At 38.2% G+C, this 17,070-nt stretch overlaps 1 protein-coding gene across 6 annotated transcripts in view; it reads right to left on the reverse strand.

Annotated features, from left to right (window-relative positions):
* Window positions 1-17,070, reverse strand: part of CDH18 (cadherin 18, type 2) — a 658,667-nt gene that overhangs the window by 158,109 nt on the left and 483,488 nt on the right. For all 6 annotated transcript variants that reach the window (XM_012721823.1, XM_012721820.1, XM_012721821.1 and 3 more), the window contains one exon: window positions 6,793-7,087. In XM_012721823.1, the coding sequence (XP_012577277.1) occupies window positions 6,793-7,087 (295 nt within the window). The remainder of the gene's footprint in view (window positions 1-6,792; window positions 7,088-17,070) is intronic.

Below are 17,070 nucleotides of genomic sequence, written 5' to 3' on the forward strand. Positions count from 1 at the left end.
AACAAAATCCATACTGACTCTCAAGGAATCAAGCTGTGAGAACAAATAACCCACTTTACTCAAATCCTCACTCTTTATAATGCCATGCATTTGAATGTGACAATTAGCATTTGAGCATGAGAACTGCACACCTGGACAGATAATAGTTTTGTGTCACGAAATACACTGCATGGACAATCTACCATGGTGTCACTCTCTTTGAAGTAAGTGTACATGTAACTAATACTGTTTTGACATTCAAGTTTATACTCTGAGAGGCAGTCATCACTCTACTGTACACATTCTCCAGTGCAGTTGTTCTCAACAGAGAACAATTTCCCCCGCTCTCACTCCCTAGAGATCACTTGGCAATGTCTGAAGACATCACAGTACAAGGAGAGTAGCTGGGATGTGACTGGCGTTTGTGGGCAGAGACAAGAGCCGTGGCTTAACATCCTACAACCCCCCACAACCCAGAATTATTCTGCCCTAACTGTCAGTAACAGCAAGGTTGAAAAACCCTGCAAATGTGGGATACGATTCCCTAGATAATGGCTGAAATTACATACTGTAAATCAAAGAGATAAAACATGAATTGAACCCCACTTCCATTCATTGTGCATCTGTATTAGCCCATCTAGAATAGCATGCACTTTGCTGATAATTATGCACTGACAAGAAATACACAGCCACATTGTGCTTTTCCCACTAGCAGTCTAGCACACTGCAATTACTTGGGGGTTCTGTGTCCACTGTTTAGCACTGCAAACACTCAAGAAACACTGATGCGATAAGAACTTGCACACCCAGGGGGTCTCTGGTTTTGTCCTCTCTGGATTCTGCTAACATATTTTGCTAAACTACGTAGGCAATTCCTCATTTTCATAATAGTTCTGTTCATCTACCTCGACACAAAGCTATACACAACCTTACCTCTAAGCTGACTATAAACCAGGGATGCAATGATAATTTTCATTGTTATTTCCTCTATGCAGAAAGCCCTTTTTGCCTACTTGTCTAACATACAGGTTATGTATGTGCATTGCATAAGGTTCACATGAAGAACACTGTTCAAATTTTCTGTTTATATGTCTGCGGTCTGCTCATATTTAGAGGACCTGTCTTATTTGCTTTGTTATTTCTAACCACTACCATGGTTTCAGCACATCAACGCCTACATATGTTCTCTCTTCAAAGACTTAGAGAAAAATAATAAGAGGTATTTTTTTGGATAGTCAATGTTCAATGAGTGAGCATACAGCAAAAACATCTAATTAGACATCATATGTTAAAAAAACCTTTGTCAACTATCTACACTACCTTTAGCCTTCCTTAGTATCAGAAACTGGTATGCTTTTAAGTTAAGCAATATTATCATTTTTTTAAATCATATCGCTAACTTTTATTTTTTACTCATTATTTGTAGGAAGTGAAAAACATACTTATCTCTACAGATGAAGTTGCAATTCAATCACCTTTACCTGGCTATGTATGTGTTTTTCCTATAGTTGAATCCTATCTACACATGTACCCTGATCCTGCAATATTTCTGATTTTCTTAAGTATTTTTGTTATATAAGCTGGAAATTCCCAACCCTACTGAAAACATTTTACTTGATCAGTATAGATCTATGTATGTCTCTATAATTATTCTGCATTCATTCATTATATGTTTGAGGAGTCTCTATACGAACATTTCCTTAAGAGTGAATTTTGTGTTTCTGATACGCATTGAATTCTGCAGTTGGCAGCCTAATTCATGAATCTCACCCTCTCCATGCAGTATATCTCTAGAAGTGCTTCCTACCATAGAGACTGCTCAACAAAAAAGATATGGCCTCATAAAAAATTTGATAGGCATCACCAAGTTTCCTTCCAAAACACAATTGGAATTTGTTGGTCTGATAGTCTAGTCTGTCAATTAAAAAATCATGTTATGAATGTGTTATCATATAAAACTTTACTAATTTCTCTGCCATTTGTGACTGCATGAATAGAACTGGAGTGGATTATGCTAAACCAAATAAATCAGAAGGAGAAAGACAACTAACAGTAGTTTTACTCATACATGGAACTAGAGAAAGAAACCAGAGATAACAACAAACCAAACATACACCCTAGAAATTTGACTGCAAACCTGAGGCTACCAGTAGTGGAGAGGATGGGGTGGGGGGTGAAATGGGCAATGGTGCAGGACGGTGGGTGCCTTGTGGTGAATATGGTTTAGTAACAACTTCTGAAAGGGGCTGTTACAACACAAACAGCATTATAAGCCAAATGTTACCAAAACAACGACATTTTAGCAATTATTAAATTTGCATTTGTGGAATAGGAACTTCATATCTCATCCCTTGTGATTTTCTAATTACAAGTGTAATTTGAGATTTATTCTGATAACATGTGTTTATTCTATCTATGGAAATCATGCTAAAGAAAAGTCCCCGTTGTTATTTGGTTGAAGATTAAAATGTTTTCTTATTATTTAAAACTAAATCCTGGGCCCTCCTTGGTGGCACAGCAGTTTAAATCACAGTGCTAAGAAGCTAAAGCCACTTCAGTAGGAGTTGGATCTCCACAATGGAGGTGACCACATGGTGCGGCAGACCCCTCCTGACCTGCCCACTGCTCCCCTCAGCAGTGTACTTCATTGATCTGCCTGTTCTGCTCCCCGCTCTGTTTCTGGTGAATCCTCTCACCACGTTCTGTATGCATAAATGAATAAATCTTTAAAGAAAAAAAAAAAAGCAAAGTCCTATATTCAATGGGGGGAAATATTTGCACATCATACATTTATTTGACGTGGCAGATATCCAAGATGTATAAAGAACTCACACAACCCCAAAATGCAGAAAACAATAACAACAACAACAAATACAATAATGGGTAGAAGAACTAAATAAACATTTCTTCAAAGAAGACATGCAGATGATCCATAGGCACATAACAAATATGCTCATCATCACTTATCATGAAATGCATATTAAAACCACCATGAAATACCACCTCATAACAGTGAGAATGGCCCATGTTAAAAAAGTCCAGGAGCAAGTGTTGGTGAGGGTATGATGAAAATGGAAATCAGACACTTTTGGTGGGAATGTAGACTACTTCCCTCTGGAAAACAGTATGGAGGGTCCTCAAAATATCAAAATATAGCTATCATACGATCCACCAATTCCCATCCTACAGATCACCCAAGTAAAGCAACAACACTAATTTGAAGGGATATACATTCCCCTATGTTTACTGCAACACTTTTTTTCCAGTGGCCAAGTTATAGAAGCTACCTAAGAGCTCAAGGACAGATGGAGATTAGGAAGATGTGGTATATAAACCATGGAATACTACTCAGCCATGAACTAAAATTCTTGCCAATTGCATGGACATGATTGAAAGTATAGGGTATTATGCTAAGTGAAATAACCCATAACAACAACAACAACAACAAAAGACAAATACAAGATGATTATGTGCAGTACAGAGGAACAAAACTTAAGGTCAGACAAAAGCAAGCCCTACAAATCTGACTGCAAATTAAGATTACTAAAGAGGGCAGCTGGAAAGAAAAAGGGGGTGCTTTACTATATTGGAGGAGTGTTTGGTGTGGAATGGTAAGATACATCTGAAGAGTTGCAGACCTATAATACTGAATTGCATACATCATTGCAAAATAAGTTTACCTCAAAAAACATAACAGATAAAAATAAAGTTCCTTATGAAATTAAAATTAGTTCATTTTTATGTCATAAGTGTTTATAGGTACTTCAACTTATCTTTTATCTTACTAATCATGCTAACACCATTAATTAACATCTATATACATTTAAATTCATGTCATCTCTTACTAGCTATTGGATTTCTATCATATTTTTATGGTTGTTCTTTCTAATAGCTTAAATCAAGGTTTAAAAATTTAGCCAGTTTAGAAAAATTTTGCAGTTAGACTTATCATCATCATGCAATCATGGATCTATTACTCAGTTCTACATCACATTTTCATCTTCTAGAAAGTGAAAATAACCATAACACTACCTCAATGATGGGTTTATTGCAAAGAGGATGCAACGTCGGACACATAGCAAATGATCATGAAATGTCCCTTGTAGATATTTCTATGATCATTACACAGCTTCCGTGGTGACCTACTGATTCAGACCCTGCCCAGATTAACTGGTTGTTTTCTGGTCATCAATTTTAGATTTCCTGCAGAAGCCAAGCAGACAGTCAACATGTCTGATTTTCTTTTATAAACTGATTAGAACTTAACATATATCTAATTGATTCTGCAGTTGATGGCCAGCGACTTATTGATATAGGAAATCAACTGCCAGCTACATCACAGGAAGAAAGGATATTGCTGTTATAGCAAAAACACCTCAAATTGCAATTATACCCTGGGAGGAGAAAAAAGTGATCATTACATTCTAAATCAAAGTCCAGAATGGAAAATGACCTGTTTTTTATCAAATGCTGAAAACTTTGTCACTATTACTTTTGACTCAGTGTCAGTTTTACTTTTTAACTTTTTGAGGTTTATTTATGCATACAAGTGCTATGGTGCAGGCCAGAGGATTCACCAGTAACAGAGTGGGGAGCCGAACAGGCAGACCTACTGAGATGCACTGCTGAGGGAAGCAGGGCCAGGTCAGGAGAGGTCAGCTTGCCATATGGGTCAGCACCCCGTCGGGGACTGAACTTGTGCTGCAGTAGCTGCAGATAACTTCCTAGTGTTGTTACCAATGTCAGTTTCAAAGGCTTGGTTTTGAGTCCATGTTAAGACCTAGGACATGTCTCAGTACCAAATCAAATTCACCGTAGCTGCATGTATCTAAATAAAACTGAATAACGTAGACATAAAGATACTTATTTTCTGAGGCTCTGGTTGTATTAGCAGGTTAGAGTTGGAGCACCAGTTCTGTGATGGAATCACTCCGTCTGATCTTTGACCTTGCTACATCTCACTGGCAAGGTCTTTGCATCGTGTGGTTGCAGTGAATGCTGCAGTTCCCACATCTGCTCTGAAGTGAGCAAGAACAGAAACTGGTTAAGGTGGAATAAGGGTCCATCCGTGTATTCTCATTAGGAAACTCCTATCACTCCTCAGGATTCTTAGATGAAGAGATATGCTGGGAGGTGAAAAATTAGCTCTGAACAAAACTGAGTTCTCTTAGTAACACAGAAGGAAAGTCTGAACATCAGATAATGAACAGTGACTCTCTCAAGCAGATATATTTGTAACACACACCCTAGTTCTGTGCCTATGGATACAGGCAGCTGGGCTGGTAGAACACTTGCAGCCCGAGATCAGGGAACGCCTGTCTCTCAGGATGGTAGCATTATCCAATCGTGCCCCCTGCCTCATTTGCTGAAGCCCCTTACAGTGAAGGTTACAGGCTTTTTCTGTAAAAGGCGGTGTAGTAAATACTTTAGCTATTGCCATCTGTATTAAACTCCGTCAGCAGTGCCTTAGCAACCATAGGCATTATTGAAATGAATGAGGTCGACTCTGTCAGGCAAGATGTTATTTACAAAAACAGACAGCAGTCCAGGTTTTTCTACCCTGACACTATTTGCTGTGTCCAAAGCAGTTTGCATGCATGCATGGTATATACCCATGTGTGTGTGTTTGTGTGTACATATTCACATGTAGGTATGTGTATATTTTGAAAATCACTGTTATGTGTATACATGGCCACATTCATATCTACAGATCAGTCTGTGTGTAAACATACACACATACTTTCTGTGGCTAGGAATGTTTAGGTATATATATGCAAGCTGCTCTGGATGCATATGCATGCATATTCATGCAAAAATCACTCTGCACTATGCATGTGGGTATATATGCATATACATAAATGTATTTTAAATGCTTCTATCTAAATATACTGAGTAGTTTGGTGACTATAATAACCTTAAAGTAGCACACATGCATATGCAGTGAACTTAAATACATATAATCTTTACTCAAAGACTGCCTTCTAAATCCAATTTCAGAGTCACACAGAGGTAGAATACATTATTATTATAGTTGACTTTGGCTGCATTAAGAGATTAATCTTATGAGATTAAAAAAATAAACTAAATTAGATCACAATTCTTTTGTGAGTGTTGGGAAGCCCAGATTATCAGTGGGATTGAAGATTTAGATCACACTTCACCTACTGTGGCACAATTTCACATGCAGAATTACCAGAATTAATCTCTTCTTGGTTATTGTCTAGATAAGTGAATTGAGGAAAATTACATAAATTCTGTATTCAATTTGTTCTTTAAAGTAGTGTGCAAAAACACTTCACAGCATTGATGTATATTTTTAAGTATATCAGGTTGGTAGAATTTTAACAGTATCAGAAACGTTTTATTGATTAATGCAGCTATGAACACTACTTGTACTATTAATATTATAATTTGCTCATAAACTGGAAGCTTAATACACATGTAGCAAATGATTTCAAACATTACACTGTCTCTCTTCACCTTTACAAACTGCTACTTTGACTATGTTGGTGTCTCCTTGCCTATGAGCCTGGATATTTGTGTTGTCCAAGACTGAAATGATTAAGCAAGAATCGCAAGTGTTTTCCCATTTATGATTGCTTTCCTGGAGATCAAAGTGTTCCTTAGCCATATGTGCTCAGAATTTAATTCTAATAATCTCTAGCCTCAGTAAACTGAACCCTTTTGGACTGCAGGTACTAAGTATTAAGAGGTCACCAAAAGCCTTGATGAACACAAAGTTAAAACCTAGTCTTCAAACAGTGCATCCTGAAATACATATTACCTGGGCGAGCATAACAATGAGTTTCTTACCCATGTCTGACATTTCCGGCACTGTGACAATGTATGGCCCATCTGTGAATTTTGGGGCGTTGTCGTTGATGTCCTGTACTTTGATGATGAACTCAGATTCAGGCTCCAGAGGCTTGTTTGTTCGCCTGTCGATGGCCTGGGCGTGAAGCACATAGTGTGTCTTCTGCTCTCTGTCTAGGCTTTTGGTAGAGTGGATGTCACCAGTGGTATCATCAATGATAAATATAGTCCCGGCACCTTCTCCAGTGAGGATGTACTTGACAGATCCGTCACCTTTGTCGGAATTGGAGTGCAGCTGCAAGACACAGAAGGGGCATTTAGTATACAAGTAAGTCCCCACCTTCCACGATGTCGCTGAAAATTACTTATTTATAATTTAATGTTGAGCTTTCTTCTTCCTACAGAGGCCTGTGTGTTACCACTATTATTTATTTTTCCGCTGTTCCTCTCCACATTGCATTAATGTGGATATTTTTATCATGACCTGTGTAAATGCTCCAATTATTTCATTCAGAGAAATTAATAAAGAATAGTTATTAAAAGAAAAACAATCACCCTTGTTGCCATTCTATTAAACCTGTAAATTAAAAACATTTCATTAGTTACATACAATAGCATTGAGAAAATAAATCACCAGTAAATCACGGTTCCATTCTGTACTTGTAGGAATAATGTCTTTAATTGTTTGCCATTCTATTTCAAATTTACAATTAGAAAGTAATAACTTAGGATATATTGAATTTGCAGTTCATCATGAATATTTTCACAGAAAAAGGAAACAAATAACCCCCAATCAAAAAATGGCCAGAAGATCTAAATAAATATTTCTTCCAGAAAGACATAGGAACAGTGAGTAGGCATTTGAAAAAAAAAAAGGTCATCACCAGTTACCATCAGGAAGGGCAAAAGCCGCAATCGTTATGCTCTCACACCTGTGAGAATGGCCCGTGAAATAAATTTTAGTAAAAAAAAGGTGTTGGTGTGTTTGTGGCACAAAGGAGCCCTTGCCCAGTGCTGGGGGTGGTACCAACTGGCACAGCTCTTAACGGAAACAGTGTGCAGCTTTCTCAAATGTCAGAAATAGATCTACCATAAAGTCCAGCAATTCTACTCCAACCTACAGAGGACAAAAATGTTAATTTGAGGCTCTCCCTGGTGGTGCTGCAGGTTAGAGCACAGCACTGTGGAACTCTCAACAGCTGCTCCCCTCAGCAGTGTACATCAGTCAGTCTGCTGGTTCAGCACTCCACTCTGTCTCTGGTGAATTCTCTCACACCCAAAACCTCTAGCCTGTATCCCAGTTCTTACATGCATAAATCAATCAATCAATCTTAAAGGATAGATACACTCTGCTCATTCTAGCTCTATTTGCAATAAGCTAGTTATGGAAACAACCTACTGTTCAAGGATAGTTAAGTGGGTGAAGAGGTGTGGTATGTACACACAATGCCACTACTCTGTGTTTAAAAATAAGATGAGCTCTTGGCATTCCCAGGTATGCAACTGGAGGGGACCATGCTAAGTCAGTATGTCAGAAAGAAAGAGATACATATGGCATGGTTTCACTTACATGAGGGGTACAGCCACACAGGGACTATCAAGGTACATCAGTTATAAACAGTATGAAGATGTCTGTCAAGTTGAGGTTCCTAGAGAATAGAGATGGTGTACAGAGGGCAAAATGTAGAGGAGGCCCTTGGAATCCAGGGCACCATGGAGTTCTGTGGGTACCCAGCCACGGGTGTGTCCGGTGCAGGTGTGTGGGTCACATGCATCAGAAGAGGTGAGAATCTATGCATCAGAATCCCATAAAGTGTTCTAAAGCAAAGGTAACTGCATAACAATGGAATAAGAAAACTAAATAGCTGTTTCTCTTAAATTAAAAAAAAATCACTGAACGATTTCTTTGTCAGAAAGGCATTCATTTTATAATTTGAAAAATAAAATTAATATTCAATTTAACAAATTAATCAAAAACTAGACCCATGTGGTAGAACTGCTTTCCTTCTTTAAAAATGAAATTGGAGCCCTCCATGGTGGCACAGCAGGTTAAAGCACAACACTGCAAGCTAGCTGTGAGTTTGATCCTCTCCTGGGGGACCCACATGGTGCAGCAGACCTCTCCTGACCCGCCTGTTGCTTCCCTCAGCAGTGTACTTCATCAATCTGCCTGTTCTGCTCCCCACTGTGTCTCTGGGGAATCCTCTCACCACTCCTGCACCTCTAACCTGTACCCCAGTTCTGTATACATAAATAAATAAATCTTTAAAAAAAATTAAATTGTAACTCAGACTTAAATAGTAGGGATGGTAGTGACTCAATCAATAAACCCCAATTGATTTTAATTTATAAATATTTATGACATCCCACCTATTAAAATTAATATGATCAAATGTTTGTGAATAAATGGCAGAAAAAAAAAACAGTATCATAGTAGAAGCGCTCAGTAGGAAAGACAAATTAGATATTAAGAAAATTATCTATTACCTGTTGTCAGTTAATCTGCAAATGCTTTTAAACTGTATACATTCATCTTTAATAATTTGTAATAACTTCTTACATTAAAATTTAGTTAAATATTCCCATGAGTGTCGCTGCTCTATTTCTAGCTGGGAATAGCGGCAGTATTTTCTCCAATCACAAGCATCTATCTGAAGAGTTTCTCCCAAGAGATCTGAGCAGTTATCCTTCTGATGGAACCTATGTGGCCACATAACCTCAGCTACTCACCTTTTCTTCATTTCTCCTCCTTGGAAACATTGAAAAAAATATAACCTCATCACACGGTATTTTAGTTTCTTGCTATAGTAAAGTGAACATTTTCAAGTTCACTTTAAAGTCTCTGAACTCTTTGAAGACATTTTTAAAAGACAAAATACAGGGAGAAAAGAACAATGAATCATGAAAAAGAACTATATTTTATGGGGAAATGAAGGCAACAGCAGCAAAAAGGTTTGTACTTCCAGAGTCATTTTACTTATTTTTTAAAGATTTATTTAGTTACGCATACAGAATTAGGGGACAGGCCAGAGGTGCGGTGAGAGGCTTCACCAGAGACAAAGCGGGGAGCAGAACAGGCAGATGAAGGAAGCACACTGCTGAGGGGAGCAGCGGGCAAGACAGGAGAGGTCTGCTGCACCGTGTGGATCAACTCCCCAGCCGGATCCAACCCCTCAAGTGGCTAGGGCTGGCTACCTAGTGCTGTGCTTCAACCCTCTGCACCGCCAGGGCAGGGCCACCTACCCTTTTTCTCATTGGCAGACTGGTTCACATTCCTTTCTTTGAGGAAGAGTTCCTCTCCTGCTGCACCTTTGCCAACAAGGAATGCTTCCACGTGTTTGGAGAAGCCACTCCAACGGGTTTGAAAAGCATAACTCAGTGTGGTTTTGCTGAATGTCCCTAGTAATAAGTGGATCTGAGTGGTCTTCTTTGATGTTTTTCACATGTCTGTTTTCCTCCTGCACATGCTGTTTGGAGACTCATACCTTATATTTTTTAAGTTTTTATAACTTCATGATGTTGAGTAGTATAACTTCTTATATACTTTGGGTTGGGTATGTGATGATCAAAAATATTCCCCAGTAAGTAATTTTTCCTTTGCTTTTGGTGGTGGTTTCTTTCACTATCTAAAGGGTATTTAGTCTGTTATGTCTCTTTTATTTATGCTGGTTTATTTTTGCTTCCTTTGCCACTGGAGTTGAGTCTCCCAAGATGTCTCTGCAGTCTGTGTCAGGAACTCATGATTCTGTCCTTGTGTTTTACATTTGGTCTTTATCTGCATCTTTCATCCAATATGAAATTATTTTCTGTGCATATGACATACATTTGTAACACAGTTTGCTCCTCAAAGAAACATTGGCTATATTGTCTTGTTTTACTTAACATGTGAGTTTTAACATCTTGGAAGAACACATGTTCTGTGTTAGGTTTTGTAAGACTAGAAATGATGAATAGTAGAATGAAAGAAAGCAAGGGGGGGTTAGAGCGAGGGGAAGGAGGGGGGAGGGGAGCTACCATTATGATAACAGCACAAACAGAAATCTTCAGACAACAGAGAAAGCTCTTGAGTACAGATCACATCATACAAATAATCAGGATTGTGATGTTTGAGTGTGGGAAGCAGAGACACCAAATAAAACTAATTGCAAACAGGCATGTAAATTATAAACAGTTTGAATTTAGACACAGTTTGAATTTAATAACCGGTAAAGTTTTACATTTATAAGCTGAGTTAGTTTGTATTGTTTGTGATTTTCATAATTTCACATTGGATTATCTAAAAATATTTGGGCAATGAGTTGATTTTAGTCATATACAAGGAACTCTTTTTAGTAAATAGTTGAGAATAACCACTGAGAAAGCTATGACTGGCTTTTATAACACCCAGTGGTGGTTATAGACTTTTAGGGTCATGAGATTTTGCTGAGTGACATTTTTATGTGGAAGGGCAGATGTAATATTTTCCTAAGGCCAGAAGAAGTGATCCTGATATATCTGATCAGACAATAAAGTAAGTTTAATTAACTGCATTTTAGAGAAAAAAGAGGGGGAGGGGTGAGAAAAGCAAAGACAATGCAGTCGCTCAAGGAAAGCAGAATTAACATATCTTCGACATTACACTTTAACAAATGGCCTCTTTCTTAGTATTAAGTAGTAACCTATGGCACAGAGAAAGCTAGTGTGACTCACATGAGTTCACCTCAGAACTCTGCTCGCCCTGGACCACATTAGGATCAGAGCCTAAAAATTTATAGCGTTCAACTCTAATACAGAGTTCCTCTATACTATAATATTCTATCCCTTAGGAAAGAATAACTTTAAAGGTTAAGAAGATGGTGACAGAGCAATTAATTTCAAAAGAGCTTTTAGTTGGGACATTAAGCTATGCCATGAAGATGAGTCACCTATCTAAAATTGCAATATTTTGCACTACATAATTTATGTACTTTTTATGAGTAGGAAATTTGTATTTATAATATTCCAGTGGAAGTCAGAAATAGTCATAAATAGTATACAGCAATTCCACTATTTTTTAAACATATTAAAAAAGTGATACAAGGTGGCACAGTGGGTTAAAGCTCAGCACTGCAAGCCAGCCGAGGCTACTTCAGTGAGAGTTTGACCCCCAGGGAGGTGACCCACATGGCACAACAGACCTTTCCTGACCTGCCCGCTGCTCCCCTCATAGTGTACTTCGTTGAACTGCCTGTTCTGCTCCCCACTTTGTCGCTAGTGAATCCTCTCACTGCCGCTGCACCTGTGGCCTGTACCCCAGTTCTGTATGCAAAAATAAACAAATCCTTAAAAAAAATCTTAAAAATTGATATGAGAGAAATGCAAATACCATAAGCAATATATTTCACTGAAACATTATGCCTCCTTTATTCCAGAATATGTTATGTTGTGATCAAACTATAAAGCAGATGGGACAAAACTCAGTTGTACTATGAATAGTAAATTGACATGAAGATGAAAACATCTCAAGCAGTATGTCTCTTGGTAACCAATATATCAGACAAAATGTGAGGAATACACATAATGATCAACTTTAATAAAATAATTAATACATAAACAATTGCATTAAATGGTTTTTATAAAGTACTTTGTTCAACCACAAAGTTACCATGACTCAGTAGAAAGTTGAGAGATTAAATGAAGATAAGGAAATGTGATGGACATGCATTGAACTGGAAACATGAGAAGTCTTTACAGCCATGTGAAGATCTCATGTTGAATTTTTAACTTTTATCTTTTACTGTTTTATGTGTATTCTTGTAAAAGAAAACCAGTGACTGGGCAGAGGGAGAGAGGAAAAGAAATGGAAAGCAACTTGAACGCCAAACTAGATATATTGTACACAACTTGAAAAACCACACAATAGATCTAAATCTGAAGCTGTTGTACTTCTGACCCATCAGTTTTACTTCATAGAGATACATCAAAATGGGCCAAATACGTGTACAATGCAAGAGGCAGTCAGTGGTTGAAATTTTCAATATTTTTGAGAAGTTTCAAAAAGCCCCAATCAACTGGAAGTTATATGAAACATAGAAGACACATATGGAAGAGAAGGCAATGCAGAGATGCACCTTCTATCTCTCTATCAGAACGGTTTTCTTCTTTCATTGTCGAACAAGATCTAGTTGAAAAATAGGTAGCTCTGGAAACTGATTTGAAAGAAAACAAATTCTCAGTGTACCAAACATTTACAATTCCAGTAAAACTTCTGGCCTAAACCATTGTACCTATATTCAGTTGTTATGATTTCATTGCCACAAACCTCTGCCATAAAGATTTATTTATGTATGCATACAGAACTGGGGTACAGGCCAGAGGTGCAGGGACAGTGAGAAGATTCACCAGAGACAGACTGGGGAGCAGAACAGGCATATCTACGAAGCACACTGCTGAGAGGAGCAGCGGGCAGGTCAGGAGAGGTCTGCCGCGCCATGTGGGTCACCTCAGGGAAGGAGAGCGATCAAACTCATGCGGAAGTGGCTTTGGCATCTTAGTGCTGTGCTTTAACCTGCTGCGCCACCAGGGAGGGCCCTCAAAATCATTTTCACCATTTTTTTTCCCCCAAGTAAGAAAGCAGTGATTGTAGAAAGGAAGAGAAAGGAAGAAGGATGAGAATAGTTTGAATGATGTTGATTCTTGGAAGTGCTAAGAGCAAATATATTCTGAAAATAGAGCAAGAGAGATTTCCTAAGGAATTGGAGATGTGGGTAAAAAGAGAACAGAGAGATCGTGTGCAACAGTAGGCTGGCATGGTACGGCAACTGTGAAGTTGAAATCAAAGGAGATGGGCAAAGGTCTCTGTGTGGGAAGTTAGAAGAGGAAGTTCAGGTATTCAATTCAGACTTCTAAAACGGATACCCTTATTGGCAATCTGTGGAAATGTAGGAAAGTCATAGGTAGATCTATTTATCTATCTGTCTATCTACCTATCAAATATCTAAACAATCTCTGCAATCTAGAGTTCAGAGTACAAATCTGGTTGGTTAAGAGCCTATCAGTGCAAAGGTGGTACTGATAGCAATGTAATGAGATGTGATTATTAGTGAAATACATGAAGAAGAGAAAAACTGAGGACTGAAACCGGAAGCACTTCAAAATTAAATAAAAAACAGTACAATAAAACATTGAGAAAAACCATCAAGTTAGGTAGGAAGAAAATTAAAAATATGTTAATGCCCTAGAGAGAAAAAGAAGAGAGATGAGGACAACAGAATGTAACAATATTTATATAAAATGGACAATTATTATGCCCAAGCAAAGGGAAACAATCTAAAGTCCCAGGTAGAGAGGAATTATTTTATGATTTACCATTAAAATGGTAATATAGATTAATTAAGTCTGAAAAACCATCCACACTTTGTTAAATGAGCACAGCATAATGGGCGATAAGATAAAAATATGAGATTTTTAGGTTAAAAAGTTTAAATAACAACAAAATGGTCATGCATGGTATATGTTTATTTACATGGGCATATGGAAATTTAGGAAGGAAACAGATCCAGGCAAATGAAACAGGAGGGAAGGCAGGAGAAGAGATGCCTTTGTCATGTGCTAGATAACTTGTCTTTAACTCTCTGTCAATCATTTACATTGAGTGAATGACTAGCTATCACATTTTTATATAAAAAGTGTTGCAGTTAAATATAGGCTCCATGTTGTATTGGGGCCAGCATATAAAAAATCCACAATTATGTTTCAGTCCTTTCTCAAAACAATAAAAAATCACTGGAATATGTCAGGCACTGACTAATTTTCATGAATAGCCTCTAACCTTTGCTTGATTCTCATTCTGTTAAGCCAGAAAATTGACGGCTCCCCTGGCCTTGCCTCGGGTTGCAAAGTTCTATCTTAAATTCAGCTGTAACACCCAGGATACTGCAGTAAGTTGCCGAGGGATTGGTAGGCAATACTCGCTCAATTGTCTGCATGTCTTGTTGAAATGTATCTTGATTTTTTTAGACTTATATCCCTGCCTATCACCTATGCCCTGTAAATTCTAAGTCTTTATTCTTAAACCCATCTGGCCTGAATCAGCACAGTTCTTGTGTTTATTCCTTTTTAAAATCTAATTTTATCTCATTGAATGGGGAGGGGTCTTAACTGCATTCCCTCAACGTGCCAAGTGTGCTGAGTTGCATCAGGCAAACACAACTGCCTTGGCGTTTTTAGTACAAGAAACAGGAAAGAGCCATGGATCTGCAGAGTGGGCGAGTCTCATTTTACAGTACAGTATCTTTATAAATGGGTGATTATTAATCAAGATTTTAAAAATCTTGTCATCACACCTGTTATTGATATGATTGGGCTACTATTGTTTTACAATGTTGTCTATGATTCAGTGGTATAGCTAATGCTTCTCAGGTGTGTGCTACCTACCTCAGCTGTATGTTACCTACCCTCAGGTGTGAGTTACCTACCAACGTTCACCCAGGCACACAGAGTTCTCTATCACAGTCCATTGTGGCTCCTTCCCAGCTTGCTCCTCTTTTCTGGCCAAACTATTTAGTCATCTGTGTCATAGATTTAACGTGATCATTCAGCAGAAATTACCTTAAGGTCACCAAATATTGCCTAGTTCAAGTAGTATACTATTTTAAATAGGAGAGGAACCAAGTCAACAACAGGATAAACTGATATGAAAATAAGAGATTTGTATGCAAACTTCTTTAGGAATTGGGGATTCATGCTGAAAATTTCAGGAATTGGACAAGAAAGCATTTTTCCATGGAGAGAAAGTACATTGAGGCAGAGTGAAGATGATAATACAGTACGTCTGGCTAAGTTTTGTTATGTGTGGAGTGAGTTAGCCCAGAATTGAGCCTGTATAACTAACTACATGTAGAAATGTGGATCTGCAGTATGTTGTCCTGCCCACAAAACTTGTTAAAAATGGAAACATTGGGCCCTCCCTGGTGGCACAACAGGACACAGACACTGCAAGCTGTAGCTGCAGCCGCTTCACTGCAGGTTCCATCCCCTACCCCGGAGGTGACCCACATGGCGGCAGACCTCTCCTGTCCTGCCCACTGCTCCCCTCAGCAGTGTACTTCGTCCATCTACCTATTCTGTTCCCCACTCTTTCTCTGGTGAAGCCTCTCACCACCCCTACAACTCTGGCTTGTGCCCCAGTTCTGTATGCATAAATAAATCTTTAAAAGATTAAAAATAAAAATGGAAACATTATTCAAAATCTTTGAATCATGAAGTCCAAATTTCTGCTGCAAGTCTGAAAGCCTTGTTTGCCTTCTCTCGCATTTCTTATCAGATTGAATAGCTAGAACTACTCACCACTCATCTTAGTCACCCAAAATTAAATTGTATACTGATTTTTATTTCTCTGTTCCTCCTCACTAAAACCTAAGTTCTTATAATGCTAGTCTTTAAAATCTCCCAAATCCCCAGACCTCGTTCCTTAGCAGTTACCACTGACTTAATTTATGCTCTTGTAGTTTCTTAGATTATTCTGGCATCTCCTAAGTGGTCTCATTATCTTTCTTCCTGTATCTGTTCCATCCACAATCCATTCACACTATAGCTCAAGGTGTTATTTCTAAAATTTGAATTTGATCCTTTCCTGAATAAAACACTTGAAAGCATCCCACAGCCTTCGGCTAGAATACATCTTCATCAGCTTCTACAAGTCTAAGGAATCTTCTGGCATTTCATCATTCACATTAAATTTCACCAAACTAAGCTGGCTGAGCCAGTTCCTAGAATGGCAAACTGTCCCACTCTGATACCCTTCAAACTAGATATTTTCAATGCAACTTCCTGGAGGTAAGTTGTTTTCTATCTTCTGTGAATTTGTCTATGGAATTTTAATCCAAATAAACTGTCACTTCTCTCTGATACAAAAGAACTCTAGCTTATCAGCACTTACACTGTCGATAAACAATGTTCAATGAAGCCCTTTGTTTCTCCCATGCTATTTAACTCATTGAAGGCAGGAGTCAAGTTATATTCATTTTCTTGTCTTCAGTATCTAACCTATAGCTGGTTGTCGATAAACAGTGTCAAAAAATAAAACATGATGATCAGCATTTTCATAATTTCATGATATATTCAGGGAAACTAAGTGGTACTTAAAGAAATGACTGTTAAAAATAATAAATGGCCCTCCCTGGTGGCGCAGCGGGTTAAAGCACTGCACTGAGAAGCTAAAGCCACTTCTACATGAGTTCGATTCCCACCTGCCCTGGAGGTGACCACATGGCGTGGCAGACCTCTCCTGACCTGCCCGCTGCTCCCCTCAGCAGTGTA

The sequence above is a fragment of the Condylura cristata genome, unplaced genomic scaffold, assembly GCF_000260355.1.
Source record: "Condylura cristata isolate star-nosed mole 26May11 unplaced genomic scaffold, ConCri1.0 scaffold00007, whole genome shotgun sequence".
Lineage (NCBI taxonomy): Eukaryota > Metazoa > Chordata > Mammalia > Eulipotyphla > Talpidae > Condylura > Condylura cristata.